The following is a 24251-nucleotide window of genomic DNA, read 5'->3' on the forward strand; positions in this document are numbered from 1 at the left end:
CTTCTGTCATTAAGTCTCAGTCATCCTGTTAGAACTTGAAACTCACTATTTTGATTTATTTAAAGAAGTAAATAGATCAGCCCTTGTTGACTGTAAGAAGGGGCTTTAGGGGGGAAATTAATCCTAAATCCTTATGAGCAATAAAAAGAAACAGACAATTCCCAGAATGCTTTTTATTATGTGTAAGTTTTATGGCTTTTGAACACCTGGCAGAACAGAACTGAATTTGGGTCATTCTGTGGTTTCTTTGCTTTCATAAATACTACTCAGTGCTTATGTACAGCTCATATAAAAACAACTAACTTTCAACTCTGTTTTCTACTGGAAAGTTTTTCACTCAGTGTAGGATAAAAAATTTTGGTTCATAAAAAGCACAAATGCCTAACTTTGACCTAAATGTGTATGTCTGTAAATCTTTCTCAGCCAACTTTGTGCAAATTTTACTGGTATCTTTATAAAAGAGTGAAATGCTCAACTCTTGCCTTTCCAGTAGAGACATTTGAAGAAAGTCTTCAAAGATAAAATTTCAAAAGTCGTCCATCTATAGTATGATAACACAGGAATTAGAATTTTAAATCTACTCTTAAAATAAATAAGAGCACAATGCACAAATAAATATTCTACTGTAGTTTTTAATTAGGATATTATTTATGTCATTTTCTCTGATGATAGAAGGATGCAGAAGAGTTATACAGAACAAATTAATTTAAACTACAAATGTATATTATACTGCATTTAGAATAAAATCATGGCATTTATGACTGAAAGCTCTTTACTTTCTAGTATCAGTTATCAATATTAACAAAAATTTAGATGTGTTTAATGTTAAAGCAATACTGAAATTGCAGCAAGAGCAAAATATCAAGATATGTAACATAGGAGTTTTCATTTCTCTACTCCACTCTGAGTTTCTTGAATACTTTTATTGTGATGATTATTCACTTCTGAGACAAACAGAGCCAGAGATGCATATTCATGGGTTTTTTACTATATTGTATTCTAAGCTCTCCTACTGTTTCTCATTTATTCTGCACAGGCTCCATCATCACCTTCTTCACCCATAGCTAATGAACCAAAATACGAGAAGCGCTGGCTAGACACCTTATCAGTTCCTCTGTCGATGGCTCGAATCTCGAGGTACAAAACCGGAACAGATAAATTAAGGTTTGTAATCTGAAACGGGAGGCACTGGGTTAGTTAGCTGTACAAAGTGTTTTGCTGTGGATTGTTGGCTTTACAGGACCTGAGTGGAGATATGCAATTCTTCTTATTAAAAGCTATGCAGTTCATCTTCTCCTAAGATTAATGGTATTCATGGTGATTACCAAAGATAAAGTAAAGCTCCTACAAATACATTTCTATAATCTGTTGTATCTTGGGAATTCAGTTAGCATCAGCAGCTAGCACAGAAGTTAATCCCAGTGTTATGTGAATGAATTTTGAAGCTACTACGTTTCCTTCAGTGTACCTAATAGGATACTTCTATGTTCCCCAATTCTAATATTGTCAATTAACTCTCCTTTTTCATTATAAATGATAACACCATGCATAATCATCATGCCTGTGCTGTCATGTCATGTAGATATACTTTTATCAGTGTCATAAAGAAAGTCATATTGATGATATTTTGGCAAAGTACATGGTACAAAATACTGTATTTTTGATCATAGATTTTTTTGCATCTCAGAGACCTAACTAATGGTTAATAAACTGTGGAATAGGATGTCAGAGGCTATTTTACTGGGCTTCAGGAAATATAAAAACAAAAGTGAAGTTTAATAAAGCTTCAATAAAAAATATGCTTGAGAAAGTTTTACACATTGCAGAATACATAAGCTTTTTCTGCAAACCATTCTATGGTACAACTCTCTCAAATCTACCAGTAGTTGTAGGCCAAGCAGACCATAGTTCTCCATATGTATCAGAGCAGGAGTTCATTCACTGTCCTTATTTTCCATGGTCTTTAGGGGTTGCCCTATTTTTATTTGCCTTTAATACATATTAAGGAGATAACTGGAATCTCTATAGGCGAATCAATGTACAGGTCACCTGCTATGAAGAGGTACCAGAAATTCATGTGAAGATCTTTATTGACTTCTGCCAAATTTTTACCTGTTTCCTCAAAATGACCTGAAACACATTATTTTTCTAGTAGGACAGATATGCTGCTTTAACTTACAGTAATTCAGCTTCTAAGGCAGTTGGCAGCTCCTCTCCCAGACTTTGTGTTAAAGCATCACAGGTGAATAATAAATTGTCCAGAAAAGTTTTAGCTTCTTCCACAGACTTTCTTTGAACTCTTAATTCTCTTCAACTTAGTGTCTCATCACTTCTCCACCACTTTCTTCCTCTCTACTTCAGCTAACAAGTTCTGCTGTCCAGTCTTGTCCAACCTATCACAAACCTCCAACCATTCGAGGCTTAGACATTCAGTGAATTAAATAAAAAAATCTCAGTGTTCACGTTTAGGCATCAACTTATCATGAGTGTTCTAGAATCTGAAGGATAAATGGAAGAGGACAGAACATTTAAACCTCTGACTTCAGTTACCACCCTGATAGTTTGAAGAGGTTTTATTCCTGTGCTGTGTACTTTACACATTAGATGGAGAAATTCCAAGGGATTCCAGTTCCCAGAAGAGTAGCATGTGAATTTTGAGAATTCTCTGAAGTAAAACGGCTCTGACTTTGTACTGGGTCTGGCTGAGATGGAGCTCATCTTCTTTATAGTAGTCCATATGGTGCTGTGTTTTCATTTGTGACTAAAGCAATATTAATAGCACACCAGTTTAGTGGCTGTTGCTGACCAGGGCTTGCACACCATCAAGGCTTTCTCTTTTTCTTGGTTTGTCCTACACAGTAAATAGGCCCAGAGTAGGCAAGAATTTAAGAGGAGGCACAAGCAGGACCAGTGAACCAAACTGACCAAAGGAATATTCCATGCTGTGCAATATCTTTGCTCAGCAATAAAAACTGAGCAGAGAGGGCGTGGGGAAAGAGAGCCATTTCATGGAGACTGACAGGATATCATTCTGCTTGTGAGAGACAGTGAGTGGTTGTATTTGCATCACTTGTTTTGTAGTAATTTCATTAGATGGGGGTTTTCCCTCTTCTGTTTATTTATTAAACTTGCTTTATTTCAGTTTATGAGGTTTTTCTTCTTCGAATCCTCTCTGCTATGCCTCTGGAGAGGGCTGGGGGAGTGAATGGCAGTGTGGATTCTTGGCTGCTGGCCCGAGATCAACCCATCACAGACATTTTTTGTGTAAGATTTGAGGAACTTAGTGCTTTCAGTTTCAGTCTTGGAGAGACATATTCTCTTGTGATGTATCTCACTCCCAGATATATTTAGTATATATTCCACTCTTCTATTATTAGTGGGTGTTTTATTATTGTTGTATACACTCTGAAGGAATATGAAATAGTGCCATAAAGCCTACTGTCATCCCATGATACTTTACTTCTAGAGTAAGTGCTCCTTGCTTGTTTTGGTGAACCAACAAATCAGCTATATGAGCATTAAAGGGATATTGCCTTGAGGCTAACTGTGGATGAGGCATTTCCCATATTCTTACTAAAAGTGGAATTTCTGTGCCTGAGGGACAGCAGACTACTCTTACCATGTACTGTGAAATGCATGTATGTATTTTTACTATTATCCAACTCGTATCCTCTTTTTGCATTTCCCCATGTTCATATATGTATAGTGTCCAATGTATGTCTTCTGTAATTACTCTCTAAAATAAATACTTGCTTTGCATGAAATAAAACCTCTGATCAGTCTGGATAAAAACCCGGCTTTCAACCACATCTGCCTGTCTTTGTTCCCTTTTACATTGGAGCCATCAGTCTAAAGCCATTAGAGTGAGCACAAATTCATTCCCCTGAATGGATCACAGATCCTTCTGACTGATTTCCTAATTTTACCATACCCTGAATATTTATTTGGAGCCTATTTTCATACATGGGTTGACAGCATGTTTGTTTTTCCTGTACTACATGAGTCCACGAGTCTGTCATAACTTGTATGTATCCTGCATGTTCTTGGGCTGTATTATATCCTTTGTGGTTAAACTGTGCAGTTTAAATTCTTCTGTAGTTCAGTTGAGTTTTCCAGTAGCTTTGCCCAAAAAAAAAGGCATGCTTTCAGCATATTCTTGTGTCATGAGATGGCCAAGATCACATGTATCTGTTTGATTCTTATTTGTTGTTCATGTGAAAAGAAAGGCAACTTGCCTCTGGCTTTTCATTTCACTTGACTTTTTATTGTATTTTTCACAGGAAGTCTTTAGACTGTAACTTAATGTCACAAGAATATTTTTTTCATATATTTTTAATTCTGTTAACACCACATGCATTAACAGAAACAAGAGAGAATGGGATAGGTATTTTCCTTCCATATGAAGGAATGGCTAAAATGCTAAACACTGGGCATGTGAAATATGTTTATCAATACCACAAAACAAAAGCAAAAAAAAATTCCTCTGAATATTTTAAAGGAAAAATAAGAAACATAGTAGATGTCATTCCTGTTCTCAATGGAAGATTAAACTTTGTATCAACTACTGAAATCAGCTTGAATTAGTGTATTTCGCATTCTTGATATGGTTGGAGTCTGTCTGAAGGTATTTATATATGTAGCATGCTAATTAGTCTTTTTGATTAGTTAGAAATTAATCTTTTTTTATTCATTTGCCTTTATTTTATAGCACTACTGCTTTTATTATTCTAGACTTCTCACAATCCATCAATGTAATTTTTCTCTGTGAGAAGTAAGGCAATATAAATATAGTGAGAATGCTATTGCTGTGAATACTCTTAATTGCTAGTTGGCAATAGGAGCATTTTTTGACTGTTGAGGACTGAATTGGTCAATAAATGTGATGTAAGCTTAACAGAGAAATAATATCAGTAAGTTTTTCTCACCCAAAGGAATTTGTGGTTCATATTCTAGTTTGAGATGGTTTTCTTTTTTAAGATAGGAAAGTAAAGACAGGTAGTCTTTTAGAAGGTGAGGAATACAGATCATGCACTGTAGTCTTTCATTTTTGTTATGTAATTTTTATTTGGGGAAATGCAGATATTACTATTTTTAGTCCTTACAGCTGATACTGGTAGTAATGTATAATGATTTTATACAGTGTATTGGCAGAAGCTTTGAGTAAATGTACAATACATATAACAACTTGAACATTATGAGTTGAGAGACTGAAGAAAAAATGCTTATTTCAAATATGGGAGACTAAAATAGTGAGTGGAATGAAAGTAGCTATGAGCCCATGTAGCTGTGATGTCAATTACAAAACAACTTAATTAGATTTAGTGCTATTTTTATTTCTTGGTATTCTGACCATTGCAATTACTCTGAAGTATTGTGTGTTTTTAATTTTTTTTAATGTGTTCACTGGTTTCTTAACAGATTTTTTCTGAAGAATGGTATTTTCCATTTATCATTTCAGTAAGTTAACAAATGCTTTTAATTAGGTAAATAAATTGAAAACTAAGAAATTGAATGAACCATTTTGGAAAAATCTTGAAATTAGGCACAATCTCACTGTCTCACAAAATTAAATGAACTTTCTCACAGTTTTCTGACACATCAGTTAGACAATATCTGTAGAAGTACATATGTTTGTGTTACTTCAGTTATCTTACTTGGTTTCTGTAAGTGTAATGAAAATAAAAGTTACAATACTGGAATCAAAATGTTCCCCCCAAAACTACAAACATAAAATGCAATTAAGTTTATGTTTAATGTTTTGATATCCTCTGAGCTGCATGGTTTCTGTTGATAGTGCAGTTACATGCTCACATTTAGACATTTTGCAAGGTCCGAGGTTCTGTGACATTTACAATACAAAATCCCATTACTTTTTACATGACATTTCAAAGAGATTAAGTAATTCAGATCCTTCCTTTTGGAGAATTTCCACTCAGATCTACCCATAGTCCTTAAAATTTCAGTCTAAGTAGACATTCTAGCAAGAGGGCCGTGTAGTATTATAAACAAGCCACAATAAAATGTTGTAGCAAAAGCAATAAAAACTAGCTCAAACATGAAAAAATTATACAAACAGGAGGAAGTACTGATTCAGGACCTGGAAAGATGCAAAGCTGATCAAATCCATCTGTCTGTATCAGCACGGTAGTAAAGATGAAAGAGTTGCAGTCAAGCCTACATCTAGATTTTTGTAGAAATATCTATATAATGAAATACCTATATAAGTCTAAGAGAGATGGTTTCACATGCTGCAGATACTAAAAATAAAAATATATGCTTTGCTGGATTTCTTAGCCTCCAGTAAAGTAAAAGTTCAGCTCTTCCCATTTCAACTGGCACTGAAAATACTTTTTATCTTAGAAAAGTCTTTGGATTTAACACCTTTATAGCAGCAAACTGCTTGTATGGAAAAATTTCCTTACTAATATAAATTAGTAGTACCTGTTTAAATGTGTCAATGTCAAGAAGAAAACCTAAAGTCTTATCTGTTATCCTGACTGCCATGCTCACAAAGAGTGTTTATTTTATTACAAGAAATTAATACCATAAACAAACTCCAGAAGAGATCAGGAATGCAGATCTATTCATAATTTCACCATGAAAGTGAGATAGAAAGACACTGAGTATTGAAAATGGTGCCTCATGGTCCTTAGCAGAAATGCTTGAAGGAAACAAATTTACAGATAAGGAGAAAAATCTCAAAGTAAGAAATGTGATGGCAGTGCAACACAAGTTTCTAGTATTTAGGAAATGCAAATATTAATTTCTTGCTCTAGTTGCAGTAGTCAGCAGCATAACTTCAGTAATAGAAGATGTAGAAATTTCCTCTGTCTGTGTTTTAAAATCATCTTAGGGCCTCAGGGAAAAAAGAAATTCAAACCAACAATGAAAATAAAAACCTACAGCAACTTTATAGCATCTTGAAACCATTCAAACTTATTATTTGGTATTAAATGGAAAGCTCCTCCTTGACAGCTAACAGGAGTAAGTGCTTTGTTGTGTCTTTTTTTCTTTTCTCTGTTTTGAGGAAATGGCCGAGAGAAATGCATGTCACTTAAGCCTGTAGGATTTATTTTCTTGTGAATTCCAGGGCCATCTTGGTGCTTGCTTTGATTGTTTCGCTTAAAACAAAAGCCTTAGGATTTATTTTGTTAAGCTTTTGTTTTTAGTTTGGATATCTGTTTTTACTTGTAACCTTCTGCACACTATGCTTTTTAAAACACAGTGTGGTACATGGAACAATATCAATATATTATGGGATCTTCAGAGAGAAACTTTTGTAACTGAAAGCAAGAAATAAAGTAAAGTTTGTAGTAAAGCTGATTAAGATTCAGGGAAAATCACTGTGTTACTACCATGACTGGCATATATAAAGTTTGAAAAGCACTGGCTGGTTTTTTATCTTATGTCATTTACACTGAACTGCTTTCTGCTAAAACCACCTTCCTGCCAATCCAGCCCGGTGGGGACAGCAGTGCCCCAAAGGTCTCAGTCTCGTGTGCCAGGCAGTGTGACCACCACTGGCTCATCAGAAGCCTTGAACCAGCCTGAGCCCTGGGAAAAGAATGTCCTGGTGTCCGTGTGCCAAGCCAGCACGCTATATACAGCCACAAACGGAATGGGACAATCTGAATCAGTGTCGTGAGCTGTTTATTTCAAACATCAGTCTCAGTACATTGTTAGAACAATGGAGACAGAGTATGTTCACAGCTCACTGATTCAAATGGAATGCCAAGGAAACGTCACGTTACAGGGTAGCATAAAGCCATCTCAGCCTAGGTTTCAGCCAATCACACAGAGCAAAACATATTGACAATAATTCTATCCAATCATTTGAAACACACGTAATGGTAGTTAACACAATAGGGACTTATTTTCTAACACAATGGCTCGTTTATGAGAGACAAAGCACAAAGACTCATTCATACTAACCTTCTAAAGATATACATTAAATAAACTTGTTGCAACCTACAAAGGCACATCACAGGGGCTTATTGTTCTATTTCTCACGTCTGCTCTACTGCTTAGAAAACTTTTCGCTGTATTAGCAATGTTCACAAATCTGCTGTCTGAGGCTTGCTTTTTTACCACTTTCTCAAAACCCTCTAATTTTATGAATCCCAACAATAGTGTACTGGAGCAAGGGAACGAGCTCTGCAGGCATGGCCTGGGGACCTTGGCAGACACCCCACTGAGCAGGAGTCAGCTGAGCACAGGTTCAGTGATGAACTCCCATATAATGGGCTGTGTTAGCAATAAGATAACCAAGGAAAATGGTTGCTCTCACCTATTCTCATCTACTTGCATTCCTGAGGCCACGCCTAAGGTAGCTCCCTCTGTGTCTAGTTTTGGTGTTCCTGTGGAAAGGATTTTTATTTTAAGAAAGTTAGTGAGGAGGCTGGACATGGGGACTAGCAGGATTCCTCACACCTTATTTGATTCTGTGCAAATATCATGTTAGTGAAGTGTTCGATCTCTAGATGAATATTGAATATTATTAGCTGTCTGTAATTGATCACCATATTTTAAAAAGGGGTTTTAGTGTAATTCACTCTATCACCAGCACCCTGTTTCAGATGGTAAAATATTCAGTGATTTTTATAATAAAAGTTGTTTTTTAAATTTTGATTGCCTGTTTTTGTTGCCTCAGTTGTTAACCGAGGAGTTCCCTTCTGAGATCTTTCATCAGCCACATAGGGAACTTTGTGCCACTGGGATAAGGCATTCAGGTCTTTGTGTGTCTGCAGAAACTGAGTTAGTATCTAGACACCCTGTGTCTCCGTGGAGAGCACATACTATTGCTTGGCTCTCTTAAATGCTCTGCACAGCCCTCTTGCAGTGTAAGGATCCTAGCATCTTAGCTTTGATATTTGAATGGGATACCTAAGCTGGGCATTGTGAAGGGATTCTCCTCACAGCATTAAATTAAGTCTGTTTGCAGGCTCCAGTGTGTATCAATGCATAAGGGCTGACAGATTCTTGCTGTCTCAGTGGGATGTTGAGGAAATCATACCATAAGTCCTTTTATTAAAGCTCTGTTGGGATCTATGTCAGAAGCTTAGGAAAGAAGAACAATATGTTTGGGACGTGATTATTTTACTCAGTTTACTTGAAGGCAATAAAAGGATTTTTTTAATCTTTTTTTTCTTTCTGAAGGGGTGAAAGAGATTACTGGAATAAAAGTTACACAGAATTGTGCCACTGCCATAAAGTTTTAGTAGTTCCCATGACTATTCAATCATGAAAGAAAAATGGACAATTGGCTGATACATATCTAAGTCTTCAGGCCAAGCATGTTAATTTTTGCAAACAGCAGATATAATACTTTACAGCTTCTTTAAAAGCAAAGCATCTCACATATATCTATTCAAATACATTGTCTTATTTATATTGTGTATAATGGGTAGTCCTTTTCTAGCAAGTGTATAGAGTTCAGTATTCATGTTCACCATCAAACTCTCTACAAATGACAAAGGTTAGGTTAATAACTTTTTTCACTAAGTCAGGAATGAATAACTGCACATTAACCACTATATGTCATTTTGAATGTTGACATATATCATCAATTAAGCAGTAGAGGATTTTACCTTACATCAGAGATCCCCAGGAAGACTCAGCAACTTCACAGAGCAGTATTCTGACTCATTAGTTAGATTTCTTCTAGGTTGGTACCAAAAATGGGGCAATATAGCACATAAGTGTAAATATCTAATTTACAAATGTAGAAGGTAGTGGTGATATTCTCCATATTATACACAAAACAAATGTATGCAAAATCATTGAGCTAATTATAATTGTCTTTCACAATAGTATATAACTAAAATCTAACTCTCCTAGCAATCACAGGCATTTAAATAATCTGGTTATCTTTCTGAAGTTTAGTTATTGCAACTATTGTGTATCACTTTTTTAAAATTTAGACCAGTGTACTTTCATGCCGCTACTAAATGAGCTTTTGTGGTTCCTATAGGAAAATTTTAAGAGTTAAAAAAGCATATCCCACCAGCATTCAGGTGTAGGGGATTTCAAAGGTACATATGCAGTGCCTAACTTACTGCAGAAAGTGAGGGAAGGAAAGCATTGGTATTTGCAGAATAAAGTTGCTATAAACACCTAAAAGTTGCATTAAAAGTTAACAAAATGCAGTCGCACATTAGCCTGTGCCAATGCTGTTTTGAGAAGACTAGGGAAAATGTTTGAAGAAGCTTTGAAGAACGTTTTTCAAATTCCTATGACATGAGTGCTTGAAGTAAGCATTGCTTTGAATACTACATAAAATACTTTAGGAATCCAAGAAATGGAAGCTAAGTAAGACAGTGCTTTGAATCTTCATACATTCCCAGTAAATTTAGCCAAAGTGCAATAAATAAAATTGGCATTTTGGTTTTAAAAAACACTATTTTTTTCTTCAAAAAGGCCCAATGCATATTTCCTGAATACACTACCTTAAGTTCAATAATTATGAACATAATATGTATACCCAGGGGAAGTAAATGATCATCGGCACTTGTATATATTGGTACAGAGAAAGTACTTCTTGTATCTGTTACTCTTGGTACTGCCCTATTATCCTTGGGTTTGTTGCCTTTCTATTGATTGGTAAATTAAACAGTCAAAAACTTGTCAAAAGGCATAAAAATCACTTGAACACTGATAAATATTGGGCAGTTTCAGAAAACTGACATATCTTCCTTTACGGATATATTTCTTCTTACTGCAGATCTAATGCATTTGAAGTGCTGGCACTCGATGGAGTTAGTACTGGGATACTTCAGTTTTATACAGCCCAGGAGAGTGCTGACTGGCTGAGAGCAATGTCTACTAACATCAGTGATTTGACACTTCAAAATGTATGTTACTTTCTGCATATTTTCTTGTTTATCCTATTGTAAAGTTATTTCTAGTTTTCAAAAGGTAAAAAACAATTCACCTTTAAGTACAATATATAAAATGCTTGTGTATGGGGAGGAAAAAGAGAAAGGACAAAATAGGGTGCGCTGCCTGATCAAAAGTATCAAGAAGTTTTCAAGGCTTGCAGTGTTAGCATAGAACAGAAACCAGTAGAAAATCAGATTGCATTTATCTTTTTAAAGATTTTTAGGTCAAAATATGTATCAGTAGTGGTCATTTCACAGAGCTTTAGATGTGACCAAATATTTCATTTTCACATTTTTGTGGTTAAACCATGCTTGAAATTAGCATTTGTTGCTTTTCTTTTTTTTTTTTTTTTTTACCTTAATAAAGTCATGTTCAGCAGCTCTTTGTTAGATTTGTTTCTTTTGAAACAAGCATGTGAAAATTCTGTAGCTAGTGAAGAATGATTTACTGAGACTTACTGGAGACAATAATTTTACATCTCTAAGTTGTCTAGGAGTTGATTTATTTAAGGACACATTATTCTATCTCACTTCCTGGAAGTATAAAGATGCTTATACTATTTTAAGTTACTCCTGTAAATTATTAAGTAACAATTGCCTTTGCAAACAGAAGTATTAACTAGTCCCCAGAGAAACAGAAAATTACTATTTGGACAGCACATCTATTATTCCATCAAAGAGCAGCTAACAACATTGATAATTATGGAATTAACAATGAAGTTAAATAGGGAACTCAATAATGTACAATTTTGAAAGTATATTTGTCTTTAAAAAATGATAAAATTCAGTGATGAAAAATGCAGTAGCACAGCTGTCCCTGAAAAAGTGCCTGTGCAGGTTTTGATATTTTCTTTCTCTACATGTGCATAGTCTGTTAACTTCTTTCGTAAATTATGATTTAGTAGCCTGACTTTTATTTGTGCTTTGTACTCTAAATGAACTGTTGCTTAGGTCTCCAGATTATATTGTGAAGAATTTGTATTAAATTCCAACATAAATCTTTAAGTCTGTTGGTTAAAACAGACTTAAAATTTAATTTGTTTTCCTATTCTACAAAAGCTACATGAATCACATTTGATCGTAATAGTTCATTTATTCCATTAATTCTTTTAAAATATTCAATTGCTTAAACAATCTCTTTGTCAAAATCAGACATTTTTGCTTATGACGTGTTCTTTTCAGATACTATTTAGTGACTCAGATAACGTACAGGGTATTATTATGTAATAATTCTAAGAAAGTGTATGGTAATATTTCTAGAGAAATTCCAATTCATAGTTACTAAGCCTTTTTTTTCTTTCTAGAGAAATTCATTGAATAAGAGCCATTCCAATGATATAAGTGAATAAGAATAAAAACAAATGCAGGCAGCTTTTGTTAGTCATAGGGTGCTAGTCAGTTTTTTCCAAAGGACTATGTGCAGTAATCATGTGTCCTGCAGTAATTATGTATCTTCACTGTGCTGTGACCTGTCAGCAGCAATATTTTATTAAGAACTGAGGACTTTCTTAGTCTTCTCCACTATCTTTTTCTATTGAATTCTGTCAATAAAGTAGTCCATCTGGTGTTCATGTAACTGGCCCAGGAAGGGGCTGAGAAACAACAGTCATGATGAATATCCATGTTTTGTGTTCTTAGTGAGTTACAAAGCAAACTCATATAAGTTCATATGAGAAGCATGTAAACTTTTTTGCTTGGACAGTGGCTTTCCAGGTTTTGTCAGGTGTGCAGCCTGTGGTACCACTGTAAAAGGTCAGGCCAGAGCATTTATTTAATTATTGATCATCAGAAGAGGAGATGAAGTAGTCAGTGAGAATCCCTTTTGTTGTCCCTCTGGCACTGACATTGGGGAATGTATCTGTTATTCCTTCAGAGCTTCTTCCTGTCTCTGCACTTCTCCACTCCTGTAGAGTGTCTCCCCATTCTCCAGGACCAAAGATAATCACTACTCATTCAGAAATTATTTCAGAGAGCTCCTTATCTGGTTATGGATTATTTTCGTGAGTACTTGCGGACTCAAAGTTCAGTTGCTTCTCCAAATAGTTAAACTATTGATTTCCTATTCTGTCCCACACCATCATCTCAGTATGGAAATTAGTTACTAGATGCATGATCACAATGGACTTTTTTGCTAACACTGTTGGCATAATGTCAGCATCCTTACCTGAGCTATTATGAGGTTTTTAAGCAGTACTTACCATTATTCATGTTTTACTTCCACACATTTCTACATTTTGTTTTGCTGGTACTTGTTTCATGACTTTAGCAACTTTTCTCGTACCTTAGTCATTCTTACTTAAAATGTGCCTATCTGTGTTACACTTATCTACACTTGTTGCCCTACATATTTGCATGACATTTTAAATAATTTCTTTTAGAATTTTAGTTCTTAAAGAGCTCTTAATAGGGATTTTTTTTGTGCAGTGCACCCAATCTTTCCTGTATCACTTTACCCTAATATACTTTATTTTTTTTTTATTTTACCCTAATAAAGTCATGTTCAGCAGCTCTTTGTCAGATCTCCTGCTGATGCCAGGAGACAGTCCTAGTGTAGGTAGTGCAAAAATAGCTCTGCCACAATGTGACACTTCTGCTAATGTCAGACTACTCTTTTGAAGTACTACTGAAACATCTAAGTTCTATACAAAGGCAAGCTCTCTGGGGATCAAGTGTATAGGAGGAGTCATCTTTCAACAGTGGAGATGTGAGAACTTGTCACTGCATAGGAGTGCTGCCCCTATGCATATTTAGAGAGTGTTACTTGGTAGATGATAAATAATGATTCTGGTACCAGCCTGGACTTAATTCTTAGATGACAGAGGAGCACAGAGAATGCTGCAACGTGGAGAAAAATCTAAGAGTATCTTTTCAGCCCTCATTGCTGATACATGCTTTGTATGTTTAGCTCAGAAAATTTCCTAGTTACAGTCAGCTTTACAAGCAACATGCATTTCTGAGGACCCTTGCCCCAAATTCTCCCCAACCTATCTCTATATATTCTGTTTTTTCACATACTTTTCTACCAGCATGAAACTACCCTATCATCGTCCTTTGTGATTCAATCCTCATTTTTAATATTCTCAAAGCTTTTTGCATTTATCCTTGGCAGAAATAAATGCAGGTGAATCAGCACCTGAGATTTATTTCTTCACACACCTCTTTTCTTGCAGAAGGAGGTGCAGTTGAAAAAACTGGGGGAAGAAGTAACAGAAACTGGCAGTGAATCTTCCATGATTGAACAAGAAACACAGGAAATAAATTATTCTGCCTGTGCTTCTCACTGCTCTTGTTCTTAATTTCTTGAGCTGAAGGGTTCTTTGTAGGCTGAAGTGGCAGTGCTGTAATGGCTATGACTTTCTAGGAGAAAGGTCTTTGGGATAATTTATATATTTCTCTCTCTGTTTTTCACCATTCAGATTGACAGCTATAAGATATATGCAGGTTTTCTCATGGATCTTAATTATTGTCTTTGCAATATAGCACTGAACATATTTTCAGTCATAATCAGTAGAAGCACCTAAACGTAATGCTGTCAGTTCATTTACATTATACAGATTTGTTTCTTATATATAAAACTTTCTCAAGGTTTTGTGGTTTTTCACAGTAAATTCTAATGGTGTTATTGTTTAAAAAAAAAAAAGTAAATAAATGAGTAGGTCATAAGCAGGTCAGAGAACAAGTTATGATGCTCTTGTTCCACTTTAAACATTATTTATGATTTTTATAAATCATTCCAGCAGTTTCATTGGACGATGGTAGAAACTTAAAATTTGATATTAAAGTGGGGTTATTAATCCAGATCACATTTATGGCCATGACATGTTTTTTAATTGTATATGTCATAGTCTGTAAACCTTCTCTTTTATTTCTTCATATGAACACGTATCTGGGGATATTTTGTGTTGCAGTTGTGTGAAATGTCTGTTGTAATAGGGAGAGACTTATGATCTTTAAACATACATTAACAAAAAGGAAAGAAAATTGAGGAGGTCTTGCTTTCTTTACACAGCAGATTTGGGGTACATGTAGATGGAAACAAAATCCTTGTGTGTAGGAAGTAGCATACAAATTCAACTGCCTCAATGATTATACAAACAGTTCTATTCCCAGGGTGAGAATGCATAATATTTCTTCACTCCTGCTTTTTTTCTGTTTTAAATGCAAAATTTCCAGTTGAAAGTACCACAGTTCAAACTGTAGAGGTTGTAAAGGGAAGTCAGTAGGGATAGGACCCACATCCCCTAAACTTGGCCAAGCAATAAGCAGTCACATAGGATACTAATACAGCCAGGAAAAAAATAGGTGCCTGTCAAGATCTTTCACTGTTTTTCTGAAAGAGAATAAAGGTATATTATATGTGAAATAAATCCCAGCCTGGGAGGCATTTAGATTTAGGTAAATGGTTCTGAATAATTTTAGGTCCTTCCCTGTATGTATCCATTTAGAACAGAGTGTAGGAATTACAATTTGCTTAGTAGTTCCTTTTCCAAGCAGCCTGCAGTGTTTGCAGACCCAGGTTTTTTGTTTTAGTTCCCCTGCTGTGTCCAGCTCACATTTCTATACTGCAGTGCTAGCAAAGGTAAATGTGTCTCATTTGTATTCCTGCCTGTCTGCACCAGCTGTGGAGACGTGTGAAGGGCACACGTGGTGCTGGGTGAAGTGAAGAGTTCGTACTTCTCAGCGCTGTGACACTGGGATGTAATACGATATAGAAGCAGATCTTTTTCCTCTCCCCACAGCAACATCAGGGCTGCAGCCATCCTGCTTGAAATAGGGAATGAGTTGCCTGTGCAGTGAAAAACTGTGGAGTCCAAACATTCTTCCCTATTATCCTTTCCAGTGGGAAGCTGAGCTGGTTATTAGGGTGCTCTTCAAAATATTCTACCTGCTTGGTGCAGAAAACCTTCATAGTCAGTCTGACACACTTTTTTCCAGCCACATCTGAACCCATTTACTTGCACTGGTTAGTGCTATAGTAATCTTATTATTGAGTATGGCTGTGAGACACATGAAAGGAAATTATATTTTTTGTGTGTCTAACATGGCTTTTCTGTAGTTAATTTGTGTATGTATTTGTGTATGAGGCACAGGAGAAAGGTTGGTCCTGACTATGGGCCGGGTGTATCAGCATTTCTACTGACATTGAAGTAGTCCAGGTGACTTTTCATTATGTCCTGCACAACTCTTCTAGCAGGATTAAGCCCACCACCAAATCAGACTGGTGACTGCTTCCTTCTGCAACACTGACCATTTCACCAATTTGTTTTAACCGAGTTACAGAGTGAGGTTCTTGACAGCTGGTTTGTTACTGATGGGGCCCCATGGGGGACTCTTCTCTCAGCCAGTGCTCCAGGCCAGCTCCAGAACAGTGCAGCCCTGCAGTTGTGCCAGGCTGAGGAAGGCACACCTGGTGCATGATCTGCCAGGAGCCTTGCTGGGGCCCCTCTGTCCAGTTAGCAGCCAAATTCCAGTTCCATCCTCCTGGTTGCTCCCTGCCTGTGCTAAACAGTGGGTGCCAGCCCTGCCGCCTGTGACCCACTGCTGTTGTGGTAGGCCCTGCTCCTCCTCTAGAGTAGCCAGGAGCTGTTAGGGCCACTTTTTTCAAGAGCCTGGCAGGATCTCCCAACATGCAGCCAGGCCTGGCAGATGCCCCCGGCTCCCAGCAGCTTGGCCACCTCTACCTCAGACCCTCAGTCACCCCAGCTATCTGACCCACCCGCATATCTGCACCATTTAACTACACAGTTCAATTCCAAAGGGCTGCAAAAGTGAGTGTGTGAGGGAGAAGAAACCCTGATGGCCCATAATGGGTTAGGACTGACTAGAGACCTCCTACAGCCCTGAGCATTGCTGTCACCCTCTGTCCATACAGTCAAGACTCCTGTTGTCATCCTACACATCCACATTGCCTTTTTTCCTAAGGCCATTTTGTTTATGATCATAGATACTTCACTCTGTGGAGGACAATGATTTGTTATTGTCCTCTGTTAGTTGCAAGAGTGTGTGTGTATGTATAAACCCAGACACATCCTGAGGCCTGTGTCATTACCATGACACAAAGTCTGTGGGCCCATCCACATGTACTGGCTCTGGCTGGGATAGGGGGAGCTCTCTTTGTAGCAGCAGGTGCTGTGTTCTGTATTTGTGGCTAGAACAGCATTAATAACACACCAGTGTTTTGATTGGTGCTGAACAGTTCTTGCATGGAATGAAGGCTTTGACTTTTTCTCTCTGACTCACCCCACCCACCTCAGCAGAGGATGGAATAAGGAATTAGGAAGGGACACGGATGGGTTAGCTGACTGAAAGTGGGCAAAGAGATATTCAACGCCATTGTGCCCAGCAATTGAAATGACATCATGGGGAAAAGAGGTGTGGGTTTGTATTCCAAGCTGTTGCTTGAAGCCTGCTTGTGGGAGGCAGGGAGTGATTGCATTCACATCACTTGAATTTTTCTTGTTTCTTTCACTTAAGCTCTGTTCATCTTGACTCAGAAGTTTTCTTGATTTTGCTTTTCCTATTCTCTCACCCTTCCTGCTACTAGGGAGGAGGGAGTGAGCAGCTATGTGGATGCTCAGCCACTGGCCAGAGCCAACCCACCACAGCAGTCAATGGCATCACCATATTAACATGAGTTACATCCACAGGTTTGGTCTTAAAAATCTGGTGTACCCAACATAGAAACAATAGCCCTGGAATTCTTCTGTTCATTTCCTATGGCTATTGGAGTTTTCCTTGTTCAGAGGTATAGGGTTTTGGTCTTCCATCACAAACCTTTCATTTCTAATAAAACAAGCTTTTTGACAACAAGGTCATTTGGAAATACTCATCAACTCTAGGACAGTTTTCAGCTTCCTCCTAGAATGTAGGGAAGTCTGATTTTACACTCTAATATATTTCTTTTTAAATTCTTATCTACACTTAATAAAATTGTACTTTAAAAAATGTTACATTTAAGGAAGTATTTGTGTACTATATATTTCAGTACTTGTCCACCACTCATATGTGCAAACTATGACTGCCAGAGAAAAATCAAAATGATCAAAACTCTTCATTACCTAAACAAAGAGGAAAAACTTTGTCTTGAAGAGTAAACTAACAGGAAAGCCCATGCAATTTTCATTTCAGCTGTAAATGCATCTTACACTTTATGGTCCAAGGACTTAATTGCAGACATCATTTAAGAATCTGCTTAAGCAATTGTTTAATTGAGACGTGAGATATCCACAGTACAATATAGTATTTTCACTCAGACTGGCAAAGTTAAATTCATAAATGCAAATCTTTATGAGGTATTTAAGGAAAATTGATTAAAAGTTTTTGTCTTTCAAGTCCTTGGTTTTGCAAATTTGCTATAATAATAAAAATCTACTATTTAAACACTGACTGATAAAATTTCTTACAAATATAATTTGGATGTATTAATGTAGTATTCAATAACTAAGTCAATCTATGCTAATTCCTTCACAGAAACTCTTCAGCATACCAATAACTCTATGTGTTCTTCCCTCTCTCTTTCATAGATGAAAATGGCAAATAAATGCTGTTCTCCCTCTGACCAGGTAAGATTTCCATTATATTATCCATTTTTTTTTCATTTGTGTGATTACATTGTTGGAAAATTTGTAGAGCTTGCATACAAATGTAGTCAGTTTTAAAACTGCCTAGGGGATGGACTGCAAGTGATGGGAGAGCAAAGTCCCTCCCACTGTAGGATCAGATTTGTGACCACTTCAGGAACCTGAACATGCTTAAGTCTATGGGACCTGATGAGATGCATCCCAGAATCTTAAGAAAATTGGGTGATGTAGTTGCCAAGGCACTCTCCATGTTTGCAAACCCATAGAAGTCAGGTGAAGTCCCTGGTGAGAAGCAGAGAGGAAACATTGCACCCACTTTTAAAACTGATAGAAAGGAGAAACGCAGGAGCTACTGACCTGTCAGCCTCATCCATGTTCCTGGGAAGATCAAGGAACAGATCCTCCTAGAAGTTGTGATAAGGCACTTGAAGGGCAGGGAGGACTTGGGGAGCAGAAAGCTAACTGTGTCCTGGGCTGCATCAAAATTAGAGTGGCCAGCAGGTCAGGGCAGGTGATTCTGCCCCTCTGCTCTGCTCTGGTGAGACCCCTGTATCTCTGCATCCAGCCCTGGGGCTCCCAAAATAAGAAGGGCATGGACCAACTCTAACAGATCCAGAGAAGGACACAATCAGATAATCAGAGGGGTGGAACACCACTCCTGTGAGGAGAGACTGGGGAAGCTGGCGTTATTCAGCCTGGAGAAGGGAAGGCTCCAACGTGACCTTATTGAATCCTTTCAGTATCTAAAGGGGGCCTATAAGAATGACTGGGACAAACTTTTAGCAGAACATATTGTAATAGGACAAGGGTACTAATTTTAAACTTAAAGAGTGTTGATTTAGTTTAGCCATAAAAAAGAATTTTTTTCTTACATTAAGGGCAGTAAAGCACTGGCAAAATTGGCCAGAGAGGTGATGCACACCCCATCCGTGGAAACATTCAAGGTTAAATTAGTGGAGCTCTGAGCCATCTGATCTATTTGAAGATGTGCCAGCTTTTTGCAGTGGGGTTGACCTCCATTACATTTAAAGCTCCCTTCCAACCCAAACTGTTCTATAATTCCGTGATTTAATTGCTCTCTTTGTCATGGCTTTTAATTATTAATTAAACCAACATGAAAACCAGGTGATTATGAATGCCAGGGGAAAAGGTATTGGATTTGGATATATTTTATTGGATTAACTATCTACTGCAAGTGCTTTAGTAAACTATTCAAAGTTTTTTCCTTATCAGTTTGGGCACACATAATGAGTTCAGTTGAAAAAAAGAAGACATACTCTCCCTCAATTTTCAAAAAAATTTGAAGACAGTCATACAACTGTATACATATCACTAGATACGTAATTTGGTTTCCTAAATTAATTGCCTAGTCTCCATAAATTGCCTAAATAATCAGTGCAGAAGCCTATTCTGTTCCAGAGAACTGTTCAAGTGTGAAACTTGGTATCAGCCCTTTAAATCATCCTTTAGAAGAGTCACTTCTGCTAATCTTAACTTGCCTTGGCCTACCATCTAAAGTTAGGCAGTACAAATCTCTCTCACTTTTTCCATTCTGAGTATGAACAGAAGGACAATTAGGACCATAATTTCAGAAGTTGAAATTTTAAGTTACAACTGAGAGCAACAATCATTGGATTGTTCTCTGCCAAAAAGTGAGGAAAAAAAGTTTATAATGAATTTGGGCAGATCAAGTAAGCAAAACTAGAAAACATAAAAATATTAAAAGAACAATTGTGATCAACTCAGACTTTGCATATCCTGTTAAAATTTGCTTTAAAAGCAATCAAAATGTGAATTCTCATATATATATATATCACAAAGGCATCATATAAAATTTGGCAATGATAACTGAAAGCAGAAGAGAAGCTTTTCTGACCTAGATTAATGGAGCCTATTACTGTCAGTTACATAATGTTTGTACAGACCTGAATAGCTCTTATTAAGGCAATTGGTTTAAAATTTAGAGGAAAGATAACCTTAAGAGATTGGAGGTCACTTGAAGAACTGCCTTGAAGTAAAATTTTTGATAGCTGCAAATTTATCTTTTCTTTTGAGCATGGACATTCCTGAAGAATTAAACAGGTCCTTAGAGTTTCATTACTGTGTTGCCTGCGGTGAGTTTTCTTCATTGCTTTTAGAGTCCAGCTTAATCTTTCACAAAGGGAGAAGGTTGGATGTGGATAGATTCATTCAGATTCTGGTTTTCATAGGCCATTAAAAAAACTAGGATTCAAGGTTATCAAGAATGTAAAAAATTACTTTGTTAAACCTAGCTTTCTTCTTTGTCTCTTATATTGCCTCTGACTTTTTTTTTTTTTTTTGCAAACTGAATCTCCAGAACATAATGAATTCTGTACACATTTAAATAAAGAAAAAGGGAAAGGACTAAGATGTTGGTTCTTGGGTTTAAACCAACTTTATTTATGGGTCTCTTTGCCAAAAGATATCAAACAAATATGGTGATTCTTAGTCTGTGAAGGGCCATAATTTAGACTTTGATGATGCTTGTGGATCCCTTCCAGCTCAGAATACTCTATGACTCTCTGATTCTATGACTTTGCTCTGTGTCTATGACCCAAAGTTAGAAGTATTAGGCAAGGTAGTAGAAGCTGTAGTTATTATTGATATGTTTATATTAAACATATCAATTTGTATTGACGGTACCAGGATGTGAAGTTAATTGGTCTGGCTGCTTCCATACTTTTAAATTCCTTTTCCCCACCAAAGTAGGGTGTTTGCATTTAAACTGCCTATTGGAAATTATTTTCACCAAAGCTAAAATCCCAGACTATTTGTGGAAATTGTTTGGCAAGTTCTAATTATGCTAGGACATGTCATGATAGTTACTTCAAGTCAAGGACTACAAGGTTTTAAGAAATATTCAATGTTTACCCCAATTTAAAAGGCATTTAATAAGTAGCTCTGCTGAAGCTCTGGTTCTTCGTGTAACCTGTGTTAATAATAAAACACACAGCATCTAAGCATCATAACTTTTTCATTTTGCTTGATATTGTTTATTATAATACTCTAGAGATTTGAAAGCACTTGATTCTTTGTTAAATTTGGGACTCAGTTTTCAAAAATACATGCTGCTGGATCTGGATTGCTTTTTAATTTTTATGAAAGTAAATTAGCAAATTCTCTCTCTGTACAGATAAAAATACTTGCAATGTTTTTTGGTTTGTTTGCTGGATAGTTTTTATGTTTTAAAGACCTAAACTTTTATCATTATTATTTCAGGGGATTTGTGTCTGCCAAGTGTCAAATCTAAACCTTAGGAAAGGGCAAACATTATGGTTGCTAATGGAATAAAAAAAGAGAAATCAGGCAATTAGATACTACTCAATTTGAATTCAATCCCTGTAAAGAAATTTGAAACAAATAAACAAAATACCTGTGTGGAACAGAAAGATGATAAATGACTGCTCTGAAGGATTTTTCAATAACAAATCATGACAATCAATCTAATTTTCTCTTGTGAACATGTAAATCCTGTGGATGTGTGACAGGAGGTTGCTGCAACATATCTTGATTCCAGTGAGGTTTTTGACAACTTTTGACATTAAAATATTTTAAACAAGTATTATATGGATTTTGTTGTACAGATTTTGTTGGATAATCCAATATTAGGTATAGATGGTTCCCTTTCCAAACTGACATATTGACTAGAATTGCTGAAGAGGTGACCCAGATCCAGTTCCCTTGAATACTGCCTTTATGGTGCATTAGCAAAAATAAGCCTACTAATTTTGCAGACATTAAGCTTTAAAACACCATGTTGAACATATGAATGATCCTGCCATGTTGAAGAGTGACTCTGAAAACCAGGATTGAAGCCAATTAGTACATGGCATATATGCAAGAACAATTAAGTATATGTAAAAGACTGGGAAAAACTGAACAGGTTGTTGCTGCAAAATGTTTGATGGTTTTCTGGGGGAGGGATAAATTCTTTTAGAAAGGTTTTGTTCATCCCCCGCTGTTTTACTAGAACTCAGAGATGACCCTATCTGCACAAGCCAGTCAGATAGAGATAATATGAAAAACAGGTTCATATTTAAGACTTACTGCTATGGTTTATTATTACAGTTTATTATTACATCTGTATGCTGTAATCAGGTACAGGGTTGACCAACAGACACCCCAAAAATTTGCATTCCTCTGGTATACCTAATATTACTTTTTCCCCCCTTTTTCTCCTTGCAAATAAGGAATTGACCCACACTTCACTGCTTCTCCATTGGCCCTTATTTTTTCTGAATTTTGCATGCTCATTTGGCTATTTCAGCCTTAATCTGCGATAGCACCAAAGCTGTCTGCAAATCAGTCCCCTTTTTCATTATCTTTTAGCATTCTTTACCCATTATTCACTTTCTTTTAGTGCATTTCACCATTTGGTTTGCCCCCTTATTGATGTTTACCCCCTTGTTGGCTTCAGCTTCCAGCCAACTCCTCCCTTCACACTGTGAGCGATGTCCAGCAGTTTCTCACACTGTTACCTGTCAGTGTAACATCAGGCCAGGCTGGCTGCTCACCTGCATGTCAGAACAACCATGGTGGCTTTTGAGAAAGGCAGGCATTGTGGGCTGTACCTTAGCCAGCTACTGCAGAACATGCTAAGCCTTCCTGTTGCTGTAAGGCCTTGGCCAGAATACTGCCTCTGATTTTGTGCACTATGTTTCTGAAAAGGTATTGACCAGAGGTTTCCTGTGGCCTCTGTGGACAGGTTGAGAAAAATACAGAGGTATGAAAGAAATATTCAACAATGATAACTTTTTGCTCAGAGAATAACATGTGAAAAGCAGCAAAGAATGATGGCTACACCAGCTACATATCCTTGTTCGTCTATTTTTGCTCCATTTGTGAACTAAGTTTTTTAATTCTTCCACTTAAAGGTGAAAACCATTTGAGTCTTTAGTGGAAAGGGCAGTAATTATGATTACAGTGAGGCTGATTCATGCTGGACATGAGAAATAAAGTGCTAGAATAGATTACTAAGAGAAAATAGGCAGCCTCCACTATAGGAGAGAGCCTGAGAACATTAAGGAAGCATTTTTTAGAAACAAAATAGGTATCAGGGCTACTGCATTTTTGAGAGGGTAGGATAATATGTTTTTCAGAAACCTCATTTCTACTCTGTGTGGTATAATTATAAAATCATAATACTAAATAAGAAGCTTTTCAAATATGGGGGCAGCTTTTATTTCCTAATGAAATTGCCTTGATTAGCTTCAGAGACTTTTTCTGGCACTTCAGATCCACAACTGAAAAAACTTTAACAGCAGAAGAATCACTTAGAAACACTGAGTTTTTTAACCCCTAGTCAGCTGATAGGCAGTGCTGTGAGGTATAGATGCTCTGTGAGATAAACAGCTATAGTTTGAAATCGGTTCTTCTTTATTTTTCCACTTATTGCTGTAATATTGCAAAAATACAAAGCAGAAATACAAGAAAAAAGAATTTGTGAAGGATGTTTTCATTTTTCTTTAGTTTGCTTAATTCCTGCTGCATGAGTAGTGCTGCTGATCTGCTATAAGAATGCATAACCATAAGGCAATTTACTTGTAGCTGTCTTCAAGATAGAGTTTTGTGCTTTGGATCTTAACTTGAACAAGAAGGCTGTAATGAGTAAAGGTGAGAGACATCAGGTCCAATTTACCAGCTTCCTGTTAAAACAAGAAAACAAAGAGAAGAAACTTTTATTGCTACCCAAAAGGACTTGTAGTCTAAATTTTGCCCAGGCAGACAATGCCTGGGAAGATGCATGAATCCAGGTACATGCCTATCTTCATAG

General features: G+C 36.7%; 1 protein-coding gene across 2 annotated transcripts in view; it reads left to right on the forward strand.

Moving 5' to 3' along the window:
• Positions 1–24251, forward strand: part of SNTG2 (syntrophin gamma 2) — a 213345-nt gene that overhangs the window by 146256 nt on the left and 42838 nt on the right. For both annotated transcript variants that reach the window (XM_064710128.1, XM_064710129.1), the window contains 3 exons: positions 1037–1164; positions 10721–10850; positions 18401–18439. In XM_064710128.1, coding sequence (XP_064566198.1) covers positions 1037–1164; positions 10721–10850; positions 18401–18439 — 297 coding nt within the window. The remainder of the gene's footprint in view (positions 1–1036; positions 1165–10720; positions 10851–18400; positions 18440–24251) is intronic.

The sequence above is a fragment of the Zonotrichia leucophrys genome, chromosome 3, assembly GCF_028769735.1.
Source record: "Zonotrichia leucophrys gambelii isolate GWCS_2022_RI chromosome 3, RI_Zleu_2.0, whole genome shotgun sequence".
Classification (NCBI taxonomy): domain Eukaryota; kingdom Metazoa; phylum Chordata; class Aves; order Passeriformes; family Passerellidae; genus Zonotrichia; species Zonotrichia leucophrys.